Source organism: Chiloscyllium plagiosum, chromosome 35 (assembly GCF_004010195.1).
Source record: "Chiloscyllium plagiosum isolate BGI_BamShark_2017 chromosome 35, ASM401019v2, whole genome shotgun sequence".
NCBI classification, from domain to species: Eukaryota; Metazoa; Chordata; class Chondrichthyes; order Orectolobiformes; family Hemiscylliidae; genus Chiloscyllium; species Chiloscyllium plagiosum.
In genome coordinates, this window is record NC_057744.1 from 23,964,510 (window position 1) to 23,980,775 (window position 16,266).

The 16,266-nt window shown below is 38.6% G+C and overlaps 1 protein-coding gene and 1 long non-coding RNA gene across 4 annotated transcripts in view; one reads left to right on the forward strand and one right to left on the reverse strand.

Annotated features, from left to right (window-relative positions):
• Positions 1-16,266, forward strand: part of LOC122540711 — a 69,029-nt gene that overhangs the window by 18,382 nt on the left and 34,381 nt on the right. The gene's annotated exons all lie outside the window — the stretch shown is intronic.
• Positions 6,908-16,266, reverse strand: part of LOC122540707 (otoancorin-like) — a 204,294-nt gene continuing 194,935 nt past the window's right edge. For both annotated transcript variants that reach the window (XM_043676824.1, XM_043676826.1), the window contains exons 23-25: positions 15,639-15,736; positions 14,156-14,297; positions 6,908-7,565 (exon numbers count right to left, since the gene is read on the reverse strand). In XM_043676824.1, coding sequence (XP_043532759.1) covers positions 7,495-7,565; positions 14,156-14,297; positions 15,639-15,736 — 311 coding nt within the window. In that variant the 3' untranslated portion in view covers positions 6,908-7,494. The remainder of the gene's footprint in view (positions 7,566-14,155; positions 14,298-15,638; positions 15,737-16,266) is intronic.

Sequence of the window (16,266 nt, forward strand, 5' to 3'; positions counted from 1 at the left end):
TTTAATGTGGAAAAGTGTGAGGTGATTCACTTTGGAAGGAGTGACAGGAATGAAGAGTACTGGACTAAAGGTAAGATTCTTGATAGTGTAGATAAGCAGAGGGATTTTGATGTTCAGTTACAGAGTTCCTTGAAAGTTGCCACCCAAGTTACCCAAGTTGATAAGAAGGCATACAACATGTTCACTTTTATTGGTAGAGGGATTGAGTTTTGGAACCATGAGATCATGTTGCAGCTGTACAAAACTCTGGTGTGGCCACATTTGGAGTATTGCATACAGTTCTGGTCACCGCATTATAGGAAGGATATGGAAGCTTTGGAAAGAGTTCAGATGAGGTTTACTAGGATGTTGCCTGGTACGCAGGGAAGGTCTTATGAGGAAAGGGTGAGAGACGTGAGACGTGAGGGAGAGGAAGGTTGACACGTGACTTAATTGAGACATATAAGATAATCAGAAGGTTAGATAGGTTGGACAGTGGGAGACTTTTCCTCAGATGGTGATGGCCAGCATGAGGGGACATAGCTTTAAATTGAGGAGTGATAGATATAGGACAGATGTCAGAGGTTGCTTCTTTACTCAGAGTGTAGTAGGGGCATGGAACGCACTGCCTGCAGCAGTGGTAGACTTGCCAAATTTAAAGGCAGTTAAATGGTCATTGGATAGGCATATAGAAAATAGAATAATGTCGGTAAGATGGGCTTCAGGCTGTTTTCACAGGTCAGTGCAACATCAAGAGTTGAAGTGCCTGTACTGCGCTGTAGTGTTCTATGTTCTATGTTCCATGAATGCTTATACTTACAAATGTAATCCCATACAGGGGTGTAATTTTAAATCTCCAACATATGAACATCTCCTCTAGTTCCAAATGCCTGCTTTATAAATGGGCCTTTGGGCTACCAAGTCTGCGCCCTTTCACGCAAAAACTATCTTCATGTACAGGAGCCATACCCCTCTATTCTCTGCCTATTCATGTATTTGTCCAAGTGTTTCTTGAATGCTGCGATGTTATCCTGCACTGTGTTCCATGTGTACAAACCGACTTGTGAATGGATTTGGAAATGGAGCCTATTCGTATCTGCAGACTGGCAGTACTGTAGTTTGCATATTATTTTTGATTGCTGTACACACTCACACCCCAGCTTCTGATCTCCAATTTAAACTGTCAGACCCTTGTGTTTAACCCTTTCAGGTGTATATAGCCTTACATCTCTTGTGATGGAAGTAATTTGGCATAGATTAGGATAAATAACTTAAATCTTACCTTCATTAAAGCTTTACAAAACATACAAGAGGTTGTTGTTAATTTTGTCTGGCCTCAGAACAAGGCAGTTTTTGGCTTTCTTCATATATGTTGTGAATTAAAATGATGTGTGACAATACTGTTTTCAAGAGGTTATTTTGACCTATTTACCTTTGAAGAAAGATGGAAAAGGCAGAGGGACTGAGCTGGCGACTGAAAACCACTTGAGCAAACAGCATGAGAGGCCTTAGGTTGTTTTATTAAAGTTGGAACAATAGAATCAGCCTGAGTGTGCCCTGCACTCACAGACAAGGCTTTTTAGGTTTTCTTTAGTTTTTCGATTTAGCTTTAAGCAAACGCTATTAGGGTCTCAAAGGGGTTGGAAGCTTTAGTGAATGTCTCTTGGCTGCTGTATCTCTGAAATTTCTCTTGACATTTTGTTCCTCTTGGATTGGAGAACTGCATGTGAGAATTTGTGTCTTATTTTTCCCTTTTTTTGCCAAGGTGTATGTTTGTGGGATGTTGCAATATTGGATCAGTTAATTAGTCACAATTACTGTATCTATTAATCTTTCCAATAGAATTAAACTAGTGTTTAAATAAATTGCGTTTTGCTTAATGTTTATAGTTTGACCGGCCATATTGCACTGAGAACAGACCCATTTTACATTTGCCTTTAAAATAAGGAAAAGTTAAAGAATAGGCTACCTTCTTCAAATATTTTGAGCAAGAGAATGGTCTGCTCTGGTCCATAACAGATGCCTGCTCATGCATCTTTATGAACACCTTCATCAGTGATAATGGGCTTGGAGTTCTGAACAGAGCAGTTCTAGTTGGCTTGACTTGTGTTAATATGATTTGGACTGAGTTATGTAAAATGATTAAAATGCTAACTAAATTGACCTCTTTCAAATCTTGATATAAATGGTCATCCTGAAATTCAATTCTCTAATGAGCTAAATATTTTAGTTATTAATAAAGTAACTTTATCAAGCACAAATTTCTTGTTAATGGCATATTTTTAAATGTGCAATTGTTTCATTCCGATCTACTGTTTTGCATTATGAAGGCTGAGTTTAAAAGAAATCGTAAAAGGGGGAAAAGACTTCATGAACATCATTTAGTTAATAGTATTTATCTACTTTATGGATTTACAATTTATGACAAAATTATCAATTCCTTATCATAATTCCTTAATGACTACATTATTACCAATATTAGAAAGCTGAAATGAAAACAGCTAATGCTATAAAGACTCAATAGGTTTGGTGACATCTGTGGGGACCAAAAGAGAATTAACTTCTAAACTTGATGAATGTTGTTTGATTTTCTTCAAACTTAAGATGTCAGTTTCATAATTACTATAGAATGACTGAGTTTGTCGTGTAACTAAAAATGTAAGCTCGAAGGAGATATTCAGTCAGTGTATGGTACAACAGCAGGAAACATTTATCTGATAGCAAGATACATTAAAGGTTTGTTTAATCTCAGAATGAGATAGATGTCACATATAGAGTTTGTTATTACAATTTTTTTTGCCCCTGCGCCCTGCTGTAGTTATTTTCTATGCTGTTTAAATTCCACCATTTATTTTCTCTGTAATATTAAAAGTAATGTCAGATAATCCCTGAGTAATCTGTATTAAATTTCAAGCAGATAAAACTGATGTTTATGGTTCAAAGTTTGTGAGAAGATTTGTAGCTCGGGTGCTCGTTGCTGTGGTTCTGTTCGCCGAGCTGGAAGTTTTTGTTGCAAACGTTTCGTCCCCTGTCGACCTGGATCCAATATACCGGCCACTACAGCGGACAGCTGAAACTGACAACCGGAAGCGGCAGGGACAGGCCCACTATAAATGCCGGAGGAAACACCACAGAAGTGCTTCACAAGAGGCTCCCAAGCACTGAGGATGTCACCTAGACAGGGGACGAAACGTTTGCAACAAAAACTTCCAGCTCGGCGAACAGAACCACAGTGATGTTTATGGTTTATATTTAATAAAATTTGCTCATCTCTTTCCAAAATCTATTGTCACAACATTTTGTGAGGTCTTATGAAAATGATTTCACAGACAAAAATCGCACCCAACATGTTAATAATCCAAGAATGTCAACTTTGCTCTGTTGTAGCTTCTATATTTTGTATTTTCTGTTTTTTCTGCTTTAGTTGCATTTGCAACATGATTGAAATGCAACTTTCAGCTTGTTGAAAATATTATGTTTGTCCTATATAGTGTTTTGTGCAGTCCTTGCATGGGATTTTGTACACTACGTTAGTTTTGCTCATGAGTTAATAATCCAAAAATGTCAACTTTGCTCTGTTGTAGCTTCTATATTTTGTATTTTCTGTTTTTTTCTGCTTTAGTTGCATTTGCAACATGATTAAAATGCAACTTTCAGCTTGTTGAAAATATTAAGATGAAAATTTAAAAGTATGCATATAATCAAAGAAAGGTCATCAATCAGAATTAAATATATTGCTGAGACTGAATGACAATTAGAGAACCTGCAAATAATGAAAACAACAGTACAGCAACAAGGTCGAGAGGAACTGATTCATTAGATAGCAGTTCAATATTGATTTAGCAAACAAATTGAACAACTGTTACATCATTCATAATTACAGGCATATTACTTCTCTGATTGTGTCTAACTCTTGCTGCTTTTAAAAAAAAATCTGAAACATATTTGTAATCACAGTGAATCAAATCATTGAGCAACATCCAAGTTAACAGTTCAAAAGTTTATTTGACAGTATGTCTGCTTTACAACCATGAATTTAAAATGTCACAATATTTATTTCCAGTAATTGTTGAACAAAATATGGCATCAAGATCGCGTAAATACAATAAAGAATTTCTGCTTTAGATAAAAACAATGCTGAATACCGTCATACAGAAATGCTTTGCTCATAAAAATTACCTGAATTGACATTCATGGCTGGATTGATTTTATATTCAGTAAATTCTTTAACATGTATGTGCCAACTGACATTTAATACACATAAATAAGGATATCTGTCCTCTTCAGGTAAAAGGCAAGTATACTAAGAAAAGAAAAAGTTTCATCAGTCTGAAAATAATAAATCTGTACTTTCACGGATAGGAACTCATTTGTTTCAAAGGCAGCATTTTGATCTTTGGATTTCCTTGCAGTATGGGAGGCCAGCAAAAGCTCAAGGCCAGCAAAGAGAGAGCATTGAGATTTGTGGCATTTAGAATCCACCACCCCCCCCACCCCCCACCCCCACCGTCAAGTGTTCACAACAAATTGGAGCAAAATACATATGAGCATGAACCATGCCTGGTTGCTAAGTCCTCAGTATTTAAAAAGTATTTAAAAATGTAACCATTTTGAAATTAAAATAACAGAGACAGGATAAGGCCGAATAAAACAACAAAGCAGAAACTTGAGAAGGCGATGGAGGTCTCGGCCTGCCTTTGGGAAGTCTTGCTGCATCTTGTAATGCTCGGGCACTTGACCAGCAAGTCAAAGATCAGAGGAGATCATAGAATCCCTACAGTGTTGAAACAGGCCACTTGGTCCAACAAGTCCACACCAACCCCACACAGAGTATCCCACCCACGCACATTCCCCTAACACTCTACATTTACCCCAGACTAATGCACCTAACCTACACATCCCTGAAACCTACGTGCAATTTAGCTTGGCCAATCCACCTAACCTGCACATCTTTGGATTGAGGGACAAAACCTAAGCACCCAGAGGAAACTCATGCAGATACAGAGAGACTGTTGCCAGAGGCTGGAATCGAACCCAGGTTGCTGGCCCTGTGTGGCAGCAGTACTAACCATTGTGCCACCGTGTCACCCATGTTGGACGCATCCCAGGGATCAATGATTTTGGGATGGCCAATCAAAGATTTACAGCTCTTCTGTACTCAGCAGCACAGTAGTACATACTGCTGGTGTTACATCCAACCCGAGATCAAAGAGGGATTGAGACAAGTTTGAGTGATGGTGTTGTAGGAAGTAGGTTGTGAGGGAGATGGGAATCTGCAGTAAGGGTGAGGGTTCCTTTGAACAAGTTGGAAGCAGTGCTGTTGTCAGATAATCAATGAACTAGAAATTCTGAAGCCCAGATTTATGTTCCAGGGTGTGGATTTGGATCCCATCCTGGCAGATTCAATTAAAAATCTGGGATTAAAAGGTGGACAAATGATGACCAAATAAGTCATGCCAATTTTTATCAAAAATCTGTTTTATGAATACCCTTTTAGGGACAGAAACTGCTGTCTTTACTTGGTCTGGCCAACATGTGACTCCAGACTCACAGCAATGTGGTAGACTCTGAACTGCCCTCTGAGCAATTAGGGAGGGGCAAAGAAGTCTGGCCTACCCAATGAAACCCATATCCATATAACATATAAAAACAATATAAAAAAAAGTGAAGATAGCCACACTGGGAATCTGCGAGGTTTATTTTACATGGTTTGTTTCATGGTTTCTTTGACATGCTCACTGCATGAGAAATGTCCACAATCGAAGGACAAAGCCTACTTCAGAACCTCAATTGGTGATGAAATGGGAAGGCCATCTATGGGAACTTGCCACAACAAGCTTAATTGGAGTGGACGTGGGAAGGTTGGTGGGATTGCAAGTCAATTAATTGACCTACAGCCAATTTACCATGGCAGGGCACATGTTTCTTCTCTCAATGTGAAAAGGTTGTCAAAGATTTTGAGCCACCTTTGGAAGTAATTCTGGAATTTGTATGGCCTCTCAGAATAACAGGGGGAATAGGAAGAAGAGGCCAACCTCCCAGAACAAACAGATGTGGTGCTAAGCCCTAGCACAAGTAACAGGAGTATGGTCCCATGACTATGGATACAGGGCTGAAAGAGATTAAGTGACCTTACCAGGGCAGGAAGGTTATTGATGTGACATCTTCAAGTGCAAACTTCTTCAATCTGACTTCCCCAACACTGTCTTGCAAGGCACTCCCAGACTAGCACACCCTGGAGCTGCACACATTCCTGTCTCATGAAGAACCCCATTCATAATCCCAATTGAACAACTTCAGCTGACACTCACCTGTATTTTACAACCTTCTCACATCCTTGTATCACTGTCATCCTCCACATGTTAGACCATCCTCTCAAAACGTTCCATTTCTCAGAATCACTTATTCCTCTCCATGTAGTAAAACACATTCACACTGGTAGAACAAAGCCTTTCACTTTGGCAATGAAACACCTCAACTATTCACAAACTTAATGACTTGGCTTTTACCAACTGTGACTTAAATTACAGATTCATTTGGAAAAAGTGCATTGAAACAGGCCCTTGGTCAGTGAACATGTCAGCTATCTCTTAATGCCCTAGAATACTTGATGACTTAACCCCCTTCACAGGTCAATGCCCATTTCCTTTTCTGCTCAAATACTTTGCTGAATTTTGAAATTAGTTTACTCAAAGGAAACTAAACAAAGAAAAAGAAGTGACAATTACTCCACTTTTTAGATTGAGGTGAATAAATTACCCCTCAAACTTAATGTGTAATTGTGACCATGTAAAACTGCACAGATGTCACAATTTTGCTTACTTCTCTGTGACACATTCTTCACAGAATAAACATTTTATCCAGATCATTTATGAGTTAACTGAGATAAAGATCCATGATGTACTTTAAAGCAGTTGATACCAGCCCATTGAAAGTGAATACATTTCTTTATTTAGCCTTTACAAAGAAAGTCCTAATTTATCAAACATGTTAATTTTTAACTAAACCTATAAGAGGGAAACAATTCTAAATTATTCTAAATGATAAATCTGAATCTATTTTTTAAAAAAATATTGATTATTTCAGTGAAAGATGCTCTTATTGAGTTAATGATAATCAACAGATTTTAAGTCTTTTCTAGAACATTTCAAACACAAGAGATACAGGCAATAAAGTTTATTTTCCCTAGTAGCACAAACCAAAGACAGTAAAGTTAAAAATCACACAACACCAGGTTATAGTCCAACAGATTTAATTGGAAGCACACTAGCTTTCGGAGCGCCGCTCCTTCATCAGGTGGTAGTGCAACCACCTGATGAAGGAGCGTCGCTGTGAAAGCTATGTGGTTAGTCAATTATCTCTGTAATGCAAATGGGCTGGAATTTACAGCATTTTAACTGCATTATTTACAGATTTTAACTGCAATATTTTTGACTTGAATTTCAATGGGTAAATTTTTTTGTTGGCTTTGCTTGGTGTCATTTTTGGCATCAGTGATTTTCCCAATTCTGCTGTTTAATGAAGTGTTGCTGTCAAGCTGAGAACCAGAAGGGTCAGTATCATCACAGGGTTCCAGAAGATCGCGCCTGATAAGAAAACAGAATCGGAGCAATAAGATAGAATGAAAAGTCAAATATTCTCAAAGTAATAACATTTTAATACTTAATATTTGCTGAATAAACCAGATTAATCAATTGCTATTTTGCTGGAAATGGGGTCACTGACTGCATTAACATGTCCTGACGTCATCACAGTCTGGTTCCATTCAGCTAACTGGGCTTTTAATGGAAAAATAGACAAGAGGAAGTAAATGGTTTTATAAAAGCAGCATCATTATGAAGGACAGTTTAATCTCATCGACATGCATTGCTATGAGAGAGACTAATTTATGTTTGCTATTTGGAGAATTTGTGATGTAACCACTTGTCAGAAGCACATACTCTGCTAGATTTAGAGATGGATAATGAGATTTATACAATGAAAGTGGTCTGTAACTGCACTGATACTGTCAACTTAATAGAACGCTGCACAGGAAGTTAAAGAATCAAAAACAGTAGATCCACAGGATTATGTCACAAAATTATATTAAATTTCACAATCTCAGCAGTAGACAGCGAGAATTAAAAATGTGAATTATCATAACAGTTTTTGTTTGTGCATTTTATACAATTACTTTGCAGCCTTCACTACAAAATGAGTGAAATGGAAAATGAAAATGGACAGAAAATGAAAAGTGAAGAGAAACTTAAAAAGGCCAATGCATCTTCAGTGGATTTTGAATATTAACAGTATCATAGAAATATTAAATAGAAAGCTATAAACCCAAATGCTCTCACAAATAATCTCTCTGATTTTATCCTTTAAAATGTCTCCTTTCTATTATATACCATGTTGACACGTACAAGTGGAAGTTGTATTATCATTTACTAATGTTGGAACTTCATAGATATAGAGTTGGATATAATCTAGTCTAAGACGATATTAATGAGCTTTCACTGCAATCAAATATTATACTTAAGGGGAATGAAAAATCTAGGTTTACAGTACACAATGATTAAAGTGCTTCCCCAGTGTCCACTCATAGTGTATATAATGTTAAAAATAACTTTGTCCACAAGCTTTAATATCTCTGTGGAGATTTGAAGTTTCCAGTCCATTCATTTTAATGTTGCTTGTAACTTCATACCAATTGGAGGGTAATCTTGAACCAACTGACCCCAGCAAAGCATTCACTGAGCAAATGGCCATCTGGTACTCTCCAGCCTTTTTGAAGTCTCTCAAGTACGAAACAACTTTGATTATCCAAACAAGACAGGCGAGGAGTATTTTGTTCATATAACTGATTGTTCGGATAATGGATAATGTTTTTACGGGACCTTGAGATCTTGTTCGGATAATCCGAAATTTGAATAATTGATGTTCAGATAACCGAGGTTGTTCTGTATTTGTAAGTAACCTTTATATTTGAATCTTATTAAACATGAACATTTTTCTATAGAATTCCATAAACTGTGCATATGTCCAAGATATAGTTCAGAAGAAAAGAAAGCAAACAAGAGCAAACTGCATATTACAACCTAGATCAGTGATGGAAAAGGCAGTGGTGTAGAACATTATAGCGCAGTACAGGCCCTTTGGCCCTCGATGCCACTGGACTAATAAGGCAGAACCTCAGGATAATGCTTTAGGTACATGGATTCAAATCCTATTTTGGTAGTTGAGAAAATGTGAATTCAATAAAAATCTGGATTAATGGTGAGCATGTAACTACTGTCAATTATTTTTCAAAAGCTATCTTGTTCACTAATGTAATTTATGAAAGGGAATCCTCCATTCTTGCCTGGCCTGTCCTACAGGAGGATCCAGACCCATAGCAACATTGTTGACTCCTAACTGTAATAATCCTATATCACATGAACAAATGCACAAAAGACAAATTGACTATTGGTTAATCACCACGGCAGCAACAACACAATCTAATCACCAGCAAGAAACCATATGTGGTATGACAGTATTGATAAGCAATTGGTCAGGTTTAATAGTTCAAATAATGACAAGAAATACAAGAATTTGCTATAATAACTGTGTGAAACAAATAGAGTCAGAGAGTCATGGAGACATACAGAAAGGAAACAGACCCTTTGGTCCAACTCATCCATGCTGACCAGATATCCTAACCTAATCTAGCCCCAGTTGACAGCCCTTGGCCCATATCCCTTTACACCCTTTCTATTCTTATACCCATCTAGATGTCTTTTAAATGTTGTAATTGTACCAGCCTCCACCACTTCCTCTGGCAGCTCATTCCATATACACACCACCCACTGTGTGAAAACATTGCCCCCGAGGTCCCTTTTAAATTTTTCCCTTCTCACCCTAAACCTATGCCTTCTCGTGCTGGACTCCCCCACCCCAGGGAAAAGACCTTTTCTCTTTATCCTATCCATGTTCCTCATGATTTTATAATCCTCCATAAGATCACCCCTCAGCCTCCAATGCTTATCATTTGGTGTCTGCCTACATGCAGTTAATTGTAGGAATAAAAAGTTTGCTGTCAGTTATTCCCTTTTCCCCTCCATGGTGTACAACTATAACCCCGCGCCCCCAAAGGAAATCTTTAGAAATAACTCAAATTTTGATGTAAATTTTCATCTTTAACCCTTTAAGTTTTTGGTAAAATCCCCAATACCCAAAAATCAGCTTTGTGTCAATTCTGTTGAGTTTCATGGTGAATTTCTTCCCAATCAGTACCAAAAAGTTATGTTGTAATTTTACACTGCTCCCTTCATCACCTGCGCACTGTACCCACAGTAACACACTTATGTTATTTTGCCCTCTGCCAGGTCCTCCTGAGTCTCCTGACACCAGTGTCATATTCAATGTCTAGCTGAATGAAGGAACATTAAGTTTGTAAGGTTTCTATCAGTTTATAGCCCTGGCTTGTATCAATCAACTGGACAAGGAAAGAAAGAACAAAGCACTAAGGTGCATTTTAAAATGCGAGCTTCTGTTACACCAAAACATTTACCTTCTGCTCCCACAGATCCTCATCATCCTTTGTATACCATCATTGCAGATGTCAGCTGTCCAGGGAACAAATTAAGCAGAACCATTGTCTGTAAAGTACCATAGCAAGCTCCCAGACATGACACGCATGGGAACATGACTTTGAGGAAACCTTTTATGGACCTCATTGTAACCAGTAGAAGAAGCTGGTGCATTGCCAATACAATGGGCATCAAGATATTGTGTTTTGACCCCTACATCTAAACAGAGTTTAGCACCACTGCTCCTGCCATGTGCATGGTGTTCTATGGAACATGAGTAACTGCGGTCTCCTGTGCTTTCTCGGCATCCTGAGAGCAGACCTGTTTGGAAACTCTGCAGTAGATGGCTGCACCACACACTGGAGGTTGTTACTGGTCCCTCATCAATTTCTGCAGCCACTGTTAGTGCAGCAACCACAGAGACAGCACCAACATCTGTGCATGGATCCATTGGAGATAGTTCCAATGAGTCAACGTGGGCAATATAAAGAACCAACAACTCCTCAGTAATTCAGCAGATGCAGCACAAACAAATGGTATTTAAACAGTGTCCTCCAATCATTGCTTTGATGAAAAAGGCAAGGGATGCTTCTACGTGGCCCTTTATATTGTAGACCTTTTTCAGATATATGCTGGCATAGATCTGCTAGGAAACTGGAAGCATGGTAGGAAGCATGAGACATACCCCCCCAACACCCCACATTGTCCATGAAAGGCAGAATGACCAAGAGGATAATGGTATATATATATATTATAGTCCAATGAGCAGCTTCTGGACTTTGTGCAGGTATTAAGATCTTGGAATGTGTTTGTGAATCTTCAGACACAAGTAAAACTTTACAGCTTCTCTGACATTAATTCTGCTTCACAGCCATTACTAGGAACAATTTGTAATGTTTAATGACATGTCAAGATTGCTTGTGGCCAGCACATTTTCTTACATTATTGGTCAGTGCATTAGATTCACATCAAGAATTCTGTAACAACAAGTTTTTAACTTGTACTATATGAATGACTGATTAATGTAATTGCCCCTTGAAGGGCTTTACATCACTCAGAAGCACAGCCTGCTCCCTCAGAGGAATAAAACATTTACTCTATCCACTCTAGTTATGGTGGCAGCATTTTTCATTTCAACTGTGCACTTGTAACTTGGATGAGGATAAAAGATGATAACAGTAACACTCTATACTGTGAGTTTTAAGCTCAGTTCGTCTGTTTAGTTGGTCCCCCAAATCTTGGTATGGCTTTCTGAATTGACTCCCTATTGATTCCATCACTTCCAATCTTCCACACTTTCCCATCCAGCTCTTTTATTTAACTCTTCATCTCCCCACTTTACCAAGCCCCAGGCACACTGCTTAGTTATGCATTGTCACCCACTTTGAAGCCAGGCTGGTGATGACCATCAATTTCTATCTCCTTTAATGCCCCTTGCCCTCCCGTGTTCTTCCATCTCCCACATCTTCACAGTTATTACCTTTTCTAATTTTAGCGGCTGTCTCCCATTCCCACAATTGACTTCCCCATCACAGTAGTGATAATGCCTACTTGACTTCCAGCGAACAGACCCCCTGTCTGTGTACCATCTCCCGTTCAACATGGTGGGAGAGCCTTGACGATAGACCCCCAACTGGTCTCTGCACGGCTCCCTTTCTAACTTAACAAAATTCTCAGACTGTTTGAACTGAACCTCCTGGGCTGACTGTTGCCTATTCCCTGCACTGCAGTGAAACAGAATCGCTGAACCTGAATGCCCCAAGCAGATGACTGACAATGTCCAAACCCCTGGAATTGGATGATTCCATTGACTGACTGTGCCAGTAATCTCTGACAGACAGCAGTTCTCCCTTGACTTGATTGGGGACTACTCTCCTTGCTCTTTGTGACATGGCTGTTTGGTTGGAGTGTGCTCATGACATGTTGGACATTAAAGAGGCATCATGACACTTAACTATACATCTAGTCTTGACTGATTATTACTGGCAAATATCACAAGCTATCTGGCTTTCTGTACAGGCAAAAAGGCAAGGCAAGACAAGGCAGAGTTGCCATTAGCACTTAAGTAGACACAAAGTGAGTGTGAACTCAAAGCAAGCTAAGAGGCCCGAGGTGTATGCAGTTTCGATTCATGAGATAGGCATGCATCCTGCAGCATGTTTCGGTGTGTTTGAAAATGCAACATTCTTATAAGTGAGTTGCAGATGTGCCATGATGATGTGATGCGGCTGGTGATTGATACCAACCTCCAGGGATAAAAGATGTATGCAGGCATTGCCCATGGAGCATGGTGGAGTGAAGCATGCTTAAAAAGGTAGATACCCACAGAAGAGACTGTCTATTTACAGCTACCAGGTATCTTCTCAGACTTATATGTTGGGGATTATCACCATCTGGTTTCTCCCCACTGCCTAAGAAACTTACAAGCTGCATTTATGTCACAAAATGATAAAATATTAATAATGCAAATTTATATTTTTTTGCTTATTAATGAAATTTTCACTCAACCATTGAAACCTGATGCATAACATTGGACATATTTTTCAGTTGAGAATCCTGTTTTTCTATTCTCACTATATTATCCTAATTCACTTGCCATTGACTACATTATTTAGGGCCTCATACAGCTCCACCCTCTATTTTTGAGGAATTAACTTTATAATTGTGGAATATCAAGTTTTCTTTCTATTATAAAATCATCATAAATGGGTTTCCAATAGTCATAGTCATACAGTATAGAAACAGACCTTTCAGTCCAACTAGTCCATGCCAAACATAATCCCAAACTAAACTAGTCCCACCTGCCTGCTCATGGTCCATATCACTCCAACCTTTCCTACTCATGTACTTATCCAAATGTCTTTTAAATGATGTAATAATGCCCACACCCACCACTTCCTCAGGAATTTCATTCCACACACGAACCACCCTCTGTGTGAAAATAACCTTCTCAGGTCTTTTTTAAATGTCTTTTAAAAATGTGCCCCTTAGTCTTGAAATCCTCCGTCCTAGAGAAAAGACATGTACCATTAACCCTATTTATGCTCCTCATGATTTTATAAACTTCTATAAGATCACCTCTTAACCTCCCAGGCTCCTGTGGGAAAATTCTAGCCTACCCAGTCTTTCAATACAAAACAGAAACAAATGCTTGTGATATTTCATTTTCTAACTTAATCCCACATGTATTTTCATTTAATTTTCTGTAAAATGATTAAAAATTAAAGGAATCGTGAGATCTGCAGAACCTGTGTTGATAGGCATACACAATACAAGTACAAAGATAGACTGTGAATTAAAATGATAAATTACGATGTTGATTGTGTTTCAAAGAGATATCGTGGTGGACTTTTAATCAAGTTTATCTCCCAACATATACATGTGGAAATAAAGTCTGCAGTTGTTGAAGCTAAAGTCAAAATGGTTGTTAAATATTCACAACACTTAGTTTAACTCATCTCATACCAGGATGGGCGTGTCTTGTCAGGAGGCAAAACAGATGTGAGGGGTTAAATGGCCCGCCACTGTTTCTATTTCTTCTGTTCCGATAAAACATCAGCTCTTATCATTCAACACAATAGCATCTCATAATTATTTTTATGGGGCTAGTTTATGAAGCTCTCACTTACCAGCATTATCGATGGATCGCGCAAATCCTGCATTTTCTTGCAAGGCTTGAAGCTTTTCCTTTGACAAGGCTGCTTTCTGTGCATCAGTAACTGCCCCATAGTTTTGTGGTCCCAGATTTCTTAGTTGCTCGATAGTCATGGCCTAATTTATTAGATTAGATTAGATTAGATTAGACTACCTACAGTATGGAAACAGACCCTTCGGCCCAACAAGTCCACACCGACCCTCCGTAGAGTAACCTACCCAGCCCCATTCCCCACCCTACATTTACCCTTGACTAATGCATCTAACACTATGAGCAATTTAGCATGGCCAATTCACCTGACCTGCACATCTTTGGATTGTGAGAGGAAACCGGAGCACCCAGAGGAAACCCAAGCAGACATGGGAGAATGTAATAGGAAAGAGATTTTTGTTAGCTAATTAAGAACAGTTTGCATATGGAATGCATTTACATACTCCTCCTGATGATGGAATTAAAAAAAATCATGGGGATGTCTTGTTTTCAAAAAACGTTCCAGCAAAGGAATAAAAAATGCAAAATTTAAGTGCCAATAAATTCATAAGTATATTTTACATATTATTAGGAAATTTTCAGTCACTGTCAATTCAAGGAGAAGCTTATGCCAAAAGAAATTAAGTTATTGTGGATGTGATGGAGCAGGTTTTGTTATTCTTTCCCTTATTCCTTCTGACTATAATACACTGACTGAGGTTCAATGCAAATAAGAATGGATTGATTGTCCATTAAGGCACCTTAACATGGACTTCACTACGATTTTTATTCTTTTTTATTGTTCTAGGAAACCTCGGATTGTTTCTCAAGGCATAAGAATTGAGTCTTTTTTTTACTATATCATGGGAGACACTAAACATTGTACAATGGAAGATGCAATGGTGTTATAGAAATTACACTTGGTACTATCTATTTATAAATAAAATAACAGGGTGACATTTCAGGTTGGAAGTGAAGCATCATGTTTCATTGGGTTCACTAAAGACCCCACCCTTCTTTGGGTTCCTTTCTTTGTTTTCAATTATTCAATTCAATGAGTTAAATAGGACCCCATTTGCTGCTTCAGCACAGAGATGGCTGGCATTTGCACTGTGCAGCGTCTGACCATCCATGACCAATGAAACTAGAGAGGATGCTGAAGCTCCATGTTCTGCAAGCATGACTATTGACCCTATAGCTTGACAATCATATGGATTTGATCTCAATGCCTCAGTTTTGAGAGTTGCACTGGGACATCAGTTTGGTGCTCCACAGCTCACCTGCCAAATTGAAAATTACATGGGGAGAAATGCCAGAATGGCTAGCTATGCAATCTGTTTCACAGCAAAGTCAAAATAGACTCCAAGAGGTTTCAGAGTGCATTAAAATTAGTTAGAACAAGATCTGTGGCACATTTTTCTCATTTGATTCTTTCCAATAATCCAGCTTTCAAACGCAACTCATTGCTAAGTTCTTTTAGCACTTGCCGAAAAGATTTTCGGGGGGATCTTGGAGACTGCTCCAGGTTTTAAGAATGAAACTGCGGATGTCATCAGTTTGGGCACTTCTTCTGCACTTAGACCAGCTGTAAGAAAAAGGAGTAAAGTTATTCACAATTGAACAAGCTGTTAAAAGTTCCAAAACTTCCAATGATTGCTGCAACTTTCTCTGCCTTCTACTGGATACATGATGGCTATTGTTTGATCAGAATGAGAGGAAAGCTTTCTCTCCACAAACCATTCTCAATCAAAATTGTTGTGGGAAACAGAATCATTTCTGCTTGTTTAAGTTTCTTTCCAATCAGCCCGGGTGGAATGTACAAAAAAAAATCTCCTCTTCTTGCATGAATTTAAGGATGAGTTTTTTTCTCTTGTTTCCAATACTTCAGAGCTAAAGAACAGAGGATAAGGAATGCACTGTCAGAGGTACCGGGCAATGTAGACACAGTTGTTAAATGTGTTGCTGAAAAAGCGCAGCAGGTCAGGCCAGCATCCAAGAAGCAGGAGAATCGACATTTCGGGCATAAGCCCTTCTTCAGGAATGAGGAGGGTGTGCCAAGCAGGCTAAGATAAAAGGTAGGGAGGAGGGACTTGGGGGAGGGACGTTGGGAATGCA